The sequence below is a fragment of the Mchenga conophoros genome, linkage group LG3, assembly GCF_057382185.1.
Source record: "Mchenga conophoros isolate Kocher_MC1m ecotype Shallow Benthic linkage group LG3, M_conophoros_male_GT1.1, whole genome shotgun sequence".
Classification (NCBI taxonomy): Eukaryota; Metazoa; Chordata; class Actinopteri; order Cichliformes; family Cichlidae; genus Mchenga; species Mchenga conophoros.
This window is the reverse complement of record NC_140528.1, coordinates 38,893,325-38,902,851: the sequence shown is the minus strand read 5'-3', so window position 1 is coordinate 38,902,851 and position 9,527 is coordinate 38,893,325. Positions and strand designations below refer to the sequence as shown.

Below are 9,527 nucleotides of genomic sequence, written 5' to 3'. Positions count from 1 at the left end.
TTGTTCTCTGCATGGATCCTTTACACTTCTCCCTAAAGCATCTGTGTTCTCCACACTTCAGTTAGCAGACATGAGCTCCTCTCATCTTTGGATGTTCACAGCTTTTTTTTTTTTTCAAATCACCACCTTCACCATGTTTGAATTCACAGAACTGACTTGAAGCAAAACCTTCAATAACGGCTGAAAATGTGACACACAGACCTCATAGACATCTGCAAACAATCCTCAAGGTCACACATGTGTCCTGTAGCTGACGCTGAAATGTTTGTGTGGGTTGCCATGACAACACCAAAGTGAATCTGAGATCGTTATTGTTTTCTATTTGTTTTCTTTATTTGCTTCTCATGCTTGTGTACATTTGCAGTAGGAAAGGTAATCTATGAATCCAGTGATATATCCTGCTTATAAGAAATGTTTCTGTTAAAATATTATTGTGAAGTAGTCACTTCCTGTGAGTTGCGGGAACCGGAAGTTGTGCGCGGGAGAGACAAGACAGAACGGTAACACGGCGGACTTTTCGGAATATACAACTTTTCTACTGCTGGTTTTACAAGGCGTACACGGTAAAAAATCATTATGCTGTTATTTGTTTAACACTTGTGCACCTTGTGAAAGGAAATAAGTGGCTGAGATGAATATCATATGTGCTATCGATATTATTTTACTTGTTTCTAGTTTTCACGGTGCTCCATGATTGTGAGAGGAATAAAAGAATTGTGGACATCAGTACGAAGCGTGGATTCTTTCGACCAGAGTAGAAACAGTGAAAACGTGTCCCAATCCATCTGGAGGCTTCGGTGTGCAAAGCTCTTCTCATCCTGCAGCAAGCTACAGGTCTCGGTTTGCAAACGCGCTTCCCCTCCTGCAGCAAGCTACAGGCGTCGGTGTGCAAAGCTCTTCTCATCCTGCAGCAAGCTACAGGTCTCGGTTGCTTCTCATCCTGCAGCGAGCTACAGGCTTCAGTGGACACGTTGCTTTGCATTTTGTGACAACCAATCGGGAGCTGCAGATTCAGCGGACACTCCAAGAAGCGGTTTCAGGCTAAAGCGTGAGTCCTCAGGCTATATTGTGCAGTTATTATGCCTCATGAGTTGATGGATAGAACATGAGCTACAAATTTGCTGTAATGGACAAGGAATTAATAGTGTTCAAATTTCGGATTGTGTAAAAAAAAAAACAAAAAAAACAAACAAGCAAACAAACAAACAAAAAAAGAAAAAAAAAAAAAAAAAGAAAAAAAAAAAGGACAATCTGTTGAAGTTCTGGAAATTATTGTTGTTTTCTTACCTGTTGCTTGCAAGCTTCATGAAGGCTGAAACTGAAAATTTATTTGCTGTCATACGTAAGAATCTAAGCTAAGGTTCCTTTGTGTTAATTTTAATAATTCTCCGCCTATTACATCCATTCTTGTAATTACCTTAGTTATCTTGTCCTCTTCATAAGATACCCCCTTTAAAGTCTGAAAATGTCTAAAGATGGTCATAGTCACCCTGATGTTATGTCAGAAGTACAAGATGCAGGGGATTTGGAAGAGGAAAAAAGTGTAGTGTCTGAGAAATCTGAGACAAAAGCAAGAAAATCCTCTCGTGAAAGGCGATTAACGCCAAAAATGCAGGAACTGAAAGATCAAGAGTTAACTCAAAAGGAGAAGAGGTTCAAAGCAACATACGAGAAATGGAAAAGCAACGTAAGAGACATTCGCACAAAGTTAAAGCAAGTATGCTCTGAGAGTGACATGTATGATATGATGGATGAGGCTGAGAAGCTTGAGTCTGAATTAAAGGAACAGTATGACAGAATTCGACTCCAAACCTCACCAAGTCAAGAATTTCGAAGAAAGATCGATGCATGCTCAGCCGTGACGGCCGACTTGCTGCAGCTGATGAGAGTACGTCTGACTGAAGATGAAGGTGAGTTTGACACGGTGGCGGAAAGATCAAGGTTACGCATGCTACTTGATAATGAATATGCTAGGTCCATATATGGATCCACAGCCTCCAGAGTTACTGCACCCAGCTGTCACAATTCTAACCATCTCTCAGAGTCACCTAGCATTCCAGCTATGAGAGCGGAAGTGGCTGCTCAGCTGGCTGCAAAGAAAGCCGAAATTGATATGGAAGCTGCCATCGAAGCTCAACGTCAGCAGTTGAGAAAACTTGAAAATCAGAGGGACATTGATGTAATTCAGGCAAAGCTAAATGTCTACACTGAAGAAGAGGGAAGGGATGGGACACGCAGTCCTCCATTCAGCAAAGTGAGTGATGCACACCCCTTCGCTCACCACATCCCAGATCAAGAACGGCAGGTTGTGCAAAACGAGACATCATTGGTCCAATCGCTACAAGAGTCATTAGCTCTTACTCGCTTGCCAACTCCAGAACCTTCTGTATTCTCGGGCGATCCTCTGAAGTTTACAGAATGGAGCATAAGCTTCAAAGCCCTCATAGAGAGACGATGCTCTGACCCTGCAGACAGGCTATTCTACCTGCAAAAGTACATAGCAGGTGAGGCAAAATCCTCTCTTGAAGGCAGCTTCTACAGAAAAGATGAAGAAGCCTATCAACAAGCATGGGATAGGTTAAATGCTAGATATGGCCATTCCTTTGTAGTGCAGCGGGCTTTCAGAGATAAGCTAAATGGGTGGCCGAAGATTGGTGGAAAGGAATATCTCAAGTTAAGAGATTTCAGTGATTTCCTCCAAACATGTAGTAATGCCATGCCTCACGTAAAGGGCTTACAGGTTCTTAACGACTGTGAGGAGAATCAGAAAATACTAGTCAAGCTTCCTGATTGGGTGACATCTAGATGGAACCGTTATGTCACAGAGCAGCTAGATCGGGGCAACGACTATCCAAGCTTTCATGAGTTTGCTTCCTTTATCTCTAAGGAGTCACGCATCGCATGCAATCCAGTGTCATCCTTACATGCCTTAAGGCACTCTGCAGAGGCACCAGCAAGAGAGATGAAGCGTTCAAAAGCAAACACGTTTGCCACAAATGTGAAACCCCCGATTCCATCAAGCTCCACCGCCAAATCTGACCCTGGTGAAATCAAGTTGGGAGATGCAGGGAAACCAAAGAAATGGACCACACCAACACAAAATTCCAATAATGGCCAGTGTATTTGCTGTAGTGAGAACCATTCCATACATAAATGCAAGAGGCTTATGGACATGTCTGTAGAGGATAAGAAAAAATGCATACTTGAAAATAAGTTGTGTTTTGCATGTCTAAGAAAGGGTCACAATTCTAAAGACTGTAGGAACAGGGCCATGTGTGGCATATGCAGAAAGAGTCACCCAACGCCATTGCATGAAGATCGTTCTACAGCAGCATCAACACAAGGCGCAGCTGAAGAAAGTACGTTGTCATTATCATGTTGTGTGAGTGGAGGTGAAGGTGGGAGTACATCAATGATAGTCCCAGTGTGGATCTCAACACTTAGTGCTCCGGACACTGAAACCCTAGTGTATGCACTATTGGACACTCAAAGCAGTCACACATTTGTTGATCAGGAGGTGTGCGAAAAGCTACAAGCAACAATGGAACCAGTGAAACTTAAACTTTCCACCATGATGGGGAGAGACTCAGTCGTGAAGAGTCAAAGAGTATGCAAGCTCAAAGTTAGAGGATTTTCCTCTAATGTTTCCATCAGTTTGCCTCCAGCCTACACAAGGGACTTCATTCCCCTTGACCGCACACATATTCCCACTTGCCAGACAGCCAACAAATGGAAACACCTTGTAAGCATGGCCCAGGAGATACCCCCGTTGATGGACTGTGGTGTTGGATTGTTGATTGGATACGACTGCTCCAGAGCGTTAATTCCAAGAAGGGTCGTCACTGGGGGTGACTATGAGCCTTATGCTATTGAGACGGATCTTGGTTGGAGCATTGTGGGAAGCGCACCACAGCGTGTGCAGGCTAAAGATGTGACTGGTTTTTGTCATCGAGTGTCTGTCAGAGAGGTGCCACCCATAACACCATTTGCTGTCATCAAGGCCCTGGAGTCTGATTTTGCAGACACAAAACCTGGTGACAGAAGCATATCTCAAGAAGATATTTGCTTCCTGCAGATCTTGAAAGACAGAATCCAACAAAATAAGGATGGTCACCTGGAGATGCCTCTCCCTTTCAAAGCACGTCCGCATCTCCCAGACAACAAAGGGCTGGCGTTAGTACGGCTGAAGCATCTAAAGAGGAAGCTGGACAGAGATCCCAAATTCAAAATAGACTACGTGAGATTTATGGAAGGTGTCTTCAAGGATGGAGATGCAGAGAAAGTGGAAAACCAAGCAGAGCTGGGGAAAGTCTGGTATATCCCACACCAAGGAGTTTACCACCCCAGAAAACCAGGAAAAATCAGAGTGGTTTTCGACTGCTCTGCAAGGTATGAAGGCACCTCCTTAAACGACCATCTGCTAACAGGACCTGACCTCACAAATAGCCTAACAGCCGTGCTGTGCCGCTTCCGTAAACATCCCATCGCAGTCATGTGTGATGTGGAGAAAATGTTCCACAGGTTTCATGTGAGCGAGGATGATAGAGACTACCTGCGGTTTCTCTGGTGGGAAAATGGAGACACAAACTCTGAACCCAGAGAGTACCGCATGAAGGTTCACCTGTTTGGAGCATCATCATCCCCTGGCTGCGCCAATTATGGCATGAAGCACCTTGCCAGCCAATGTGAGAAAGAGTACCCCTCCGCAGCTAACTTCATCCAGAAACATTTCTATGTCGACGATGGTCTCATAAGTGTAGAGTCGGTGGGTAAGGCAATTGAACTGGTCAAAGAAGCCCAAGCCGTGTGTGCCAAAGGAAAGCTGCACCTTCACAAATTTCTCTCCAACAGCCGAGAGGTCCTTGACTCTGTCGATGTTGCAGAGCGTGCTACGGAGGTAAAGAATGTTGATCTTAATCACGAGGATTTACCAGTTCAAAGAGTGCTAGGTATAAGGTGGAATGTTGAAAATGATAGCTTCTCCTTCAAGGTGTCACTTGAGGAGAAACCAGCAACGCGCCGAGGGATTCTTTCAATTGTGGCCTCCTTGTATGACCCTTTGGGGTTTCTAGCCCCAGTCATTCTTGAAGGGAAAAGAGTGCTGCAGGAGATGTGTCAGAGAGGCACAGGGTGGGATGAGCCACTACCCAAAGGCTTGAAGTTAAGGTGGGAGACTTGGATGAAGGATCTGGAGAACCTGGAAAGAATTGAAATTCAAAGATGCTTCATACCTGACAGCCTTGGCGAGATTCAAAGAGTCGAGCTTCATCATTTCTCTGATGCAAGCAGTCAAGGGTATGGCCAGTGCTCTTACATCAGAGTGGTAAGCAGAGAAAGGGTATGCTGCTCCTTGGTCATGGGCAAGGCGAGGGTTGCACCAACCAAAATAGTTACCATACCGAGACTTGAGTTAACTGCAGCAGTAACCTCGGCATCTGTGAGCAGCATGTTAAGAGAGGAGCTAGAACTCAAGGTTGATGACGAATATTTTTGGACAGACTCAAAGGTCGTGCTTGGTTACATCAATAATGAAGCAAGAAGGTTCCATGTGTTCGTGGCAAACCGCGTGCAGAGAATTCGAGAAACCACCGATGCACGGAAATGGTACTATGTTGACACAGGAGAAAACCCTGCTGATCATGCCTCGAGAGGCCTCAAAGTAGCTGACCTCATCAAGTCAAATTGGTTCTCTGGTCCCAGCTTTCTATGGGAAAGAGAGATAGCCACAAAACAGGCTACTTCAGATTTGCTGGTGGGAGACCCAGAGGTGAGGACTACTCAGGTGTTGAAGGTTGATGTAGCAAGGCAGTTTGACATCCAGAAGCATCTGCTGCGGTTCTCAAGATGGACTACAGCTGTCAACGTCATTGCTCGTATCCAGCGGCTGGCAAAGAGGATCAGGACCGCTGAGCCTTTAAGCGTGGAAGAGAGAAAGCAAGCTGCACAGACTCTCGTCAAGCTTGCACAACAAGATGCCTTTCAAGAGGAGTTAAACACACTCAGCCAGAAACTAGGAAGGCTGCCTTGCAACCACCAACTCTTTCAGCTTGACCCATTTCTCCAAGATGGCATAATGAGAGTAGGAGGAAGACTGAGGAAGGCATCTGTGCCTCTTGAGTTAAGACACCCAGTGATCCTTCCTAAAGATGGTGCTGTTACAAACCTCATCATTGCACACCATCATACCAAGATACAACACCAAGGCAGAGGACAAACCCTCAATGCCCTGAGAGCCAATGGTTACTGGATCACTGGTGGAAGTAAGGCTGTAGCCCAATACATCAGGCAGTGCGTACAGTGCAGGAGAGCCCGCGCGCCACCAGAGGAGCAACGGATGGCAGATCTACCTAGTGACCGTGTTGATCCCACACCACCATTCACTTATTGTGGTATGGACTGCTTTGGTCCTTTTCACACCAAACAAGGTCGCAAAGATCAAAAACGGTACGGCCTCCTCTTCACATGTTTTTGCTCAAGGGCAGTGCATATAGAGATGTTGGAGGATTTGACGACTGACGCATTCATCAATGCCTTGCGCTGCTTCATTGCCCTTCGTGGAGCTGTTAGGCACATTAGGTCCGATCAGGGAACTAACTTTATGGGGGCAAGAAACGAGATGGCAAAGGCTCTGAAAGAACTTGATAAGGAAAGAGTGACTGCATACCTAGCAGAAAATCAGTGCGACTTCCAGATGAATACGCCCCACTCTAGTCATGCTGGAGGCGCATGGGAGCGTCAAATCCGGACAGTGAGAAGCGTACTGAGCACAGTCCTTGCCTGCAGTGTGGGAAGGTTGGATGATGCTTCATTGAGGACATTCCTTTATGAAGCTATGTGCATCGTGAATAACCGCCCACTCACTGTTGATAACATCAATGACCCCAAAAGCTTGGAGCCACTCACACCGAACCACTTGATCACCATGAAATCCTCAGTCCCACTTCCACCTCCAGGTAAATTCGTCAAGGAGGACCTGTATGCTAAGAAACGGTGGAGAAGGGTACAGTATTTGACTGAGCAATTTTGGCACAGATGGAGAAAGGAATACCTGGCCAATATTGCTCTGAGACAGCGATGGCATACACCAAGACGTAATGTGGAGGTGGGTGACATTGTGATTCTCAAAGAGGAAGATGTTCCTCGCAATGAATGGAAACTTGCTAGGGTTGTGGAAGCACATGAGGATGATGATGGACTTGTACGGAAGGTGACAATCCAGACTGGTGATCGGAAGTTAGGAAAGGGAGGCGAACGCCTCGTCCAACCCTCAATCATTCAGAGACCCATTCAGAAATTAGTGGTCCTGGTGAAAAACAGCTAAATGGGAAAAATGTCATTCATTGATTAGATTTCCCTTCTAAAATAGAAGTTGTCATTATGCTGTACTTCATGCACATGTTATGGAGATGTAAAATCTACTGTTCATATTGTTGAATTCATTTGTTGAGAAAAGAATATTGTTTATGTCAATGCAAGAATGTTTAAAACAACAACATGGTGCTTGGGAATTACCATTGATATAATGAGAAATGCAAGTGCATTTACGTTCTCAATTGTAATAATCAAAGGTAATTGGTGGGAGTGTAGCTGACGCTGAAATGTTTGTGTGGGTTGCCATGACAACACCAAAGTGAATCTGAGATCGTTATTGTTTTCTATTTGTTTTCTTTATTTGCTTCTCATGCTTGTGTACATTTGCAGTAGGAAAGGTAATCTATGAATCCAGTGATATATCCTGCTTATAAGAAATGTTTCTGTTAAAATATTATTGTGAAGTAGTCACTTCCTGTGAGTTGCGGGAACCGGAAGTTGTGCGCGGGAGAGACAAGACAGAACGGTAACACGGCGGACTTTTCGGAATATACAACTTTTCTACTGCTGGTTTTACAAGGCGTACACGGTAAAAAATCATTATGCTGTTATTTGTTTAACACTTGTGCACCTTGTGAAAGGAAATAAGTGGCTGAGATGAATATCATATGTGCTATCGATATTATTTTACTTGTTTCTAGTTTTCACGGTGCTCCATGATTGTGAGAGGAATAAAAGAATTGTGGACATCAGTACGAAGCGTGGATTCTTTCGACCAGAGTAGAAACATGTCCACTTTACCATCGGTGAGTTTCAGGTTTGGTATTTGCATGACTTCACAGTGCTTTCAGCCACATTTACCAAAACTCTGCTCCTGTTCTGACTGTCCTGATAATAATCTGAGAGAAAGAGCTGAACTCCTCCTCTGAGCTGTTACAGGAACAGATGTTGGCAGATGTGTCAGTGACAGAGTTACAGTTAGAGAGGTCAGTGAGCAGGATTTCTATCAGGATTCGTGTCAGAGTTATTATAATGATGTCTGTTGGTTCACACTCACGGCTGCTTTGGACTGATTCCAGCTCAAAGAGCATCAACATGTTTTCATGTTTCCATCATGATGAGGAGCAGAAACTCTGAGGATTCTCCTGAACTGACTACAGTAAGTCATCCACAGCTTCTGCTTTATATTCCACATATTATTCAGTAAATTATAGATAATTACTGATAACCAGACACTTTGAGAGGAAGAAAAAGTAAAAAAGGAGGTACAGCATGGAATAATGAAATAAGTCAGAATGATTTGTTATGTGAGCTCCAGCTGCTTCCAGGCTGTGATCAGCTGATCTACAAGCAGACGTTACACGAGCCATCAGGGCTGATTTCAAACCCACACACGGTACAGAGCTGTCAGAATGAATGACTTTAGTTCACTCTTTATCCAGGTTGTCTGCAATGATTATTTAATCCAACAGATGGTGTACTTCAGTGTCACACCAACACAGTGTTGACAGAGTAAAGTGAATGTGCCACACACTCCATGAGGCGTCATCTTCTCATCACCATCTTAAATTGTAACCTTCATGGGACACAGCTGTGAGAGAGAACAACAAAGAGCAAGAAAGACTGAGACAACATGTGGGAGCACAGCTGAGCCAATCACAGAGACAGAGGAAGTAGAACTAGACATGAGATACAAGGAAGAACAGACCAAAATAAAACAACAGGAAACAAAAAATCCTCAATATCACAAAAGAACAAATAATCAGATCAACAACTGAAGAGTATGAAGTCATGTGATTTCCGGGAAGTGCTGCAGCAGCGGCATGCTCTCTCCCTGCAGAGTATTTGCTGCTGCTCGTCTTTTCCATGTTTTCTGCTGCTTCTTTGTCCCTCACTGTAAACAGATGTACTGAGAGACTCCTGCACTGATGTTTCATAGAAAAGTCCAAACAGCTTCACTACTTCTCCATGAAGAACAAAGATTTGCTCTCTGTGGCTCCAACACAACTTAAAGACAATCAAAGGTGGACAAAGTTCTCCAGAACAGCCACACAGGAGGTCATGACTTTTGACTTTATTCATTAGAACAAGTTCATTTCAATTCACTGACAGACAGAGTTGACGGTTGTCTCTAAACATCTACATGTTCAGTTCCTTGTACTTAAACACGACTGTCATGTTAGACAATGTGAATGTCAGAAGATGTATCTGTAAAA

At 44.2% G+C, this 9,527-nt stretch overlaps 1 protein-coding gene across 1 annotated transcript; it reads left to right on the top strand.

Annotated features, from left to right (window-relative positions):
* The first annotated feature begins 1,206 nt into the window (after positions 1 to 1,206).
* LOC146578557 (uncharacterized) lies at positions 1,207 to 8,099 on the top strand. Its single transcript, XM_085268643.1, has 2 exons — positions 1,207 to 7,900; positions 8,013 to 8,099. The coding sequence occupies exon 1, from the start codon at positions 1,466 to 1,468 to the stop codon at positions 7,319 to 7,321; it is 5,856 nt and encodes a 1,951-aa protein (XP_085124769.1). The 5' UTR covers positions 1,207 to 1,465; the 3' UTR covers positions 7,322 to 7,900; positions 8,013 to 8,099.
* Positions 8,100 to 9,527: the final 1,428 nt, after the last annotated feature.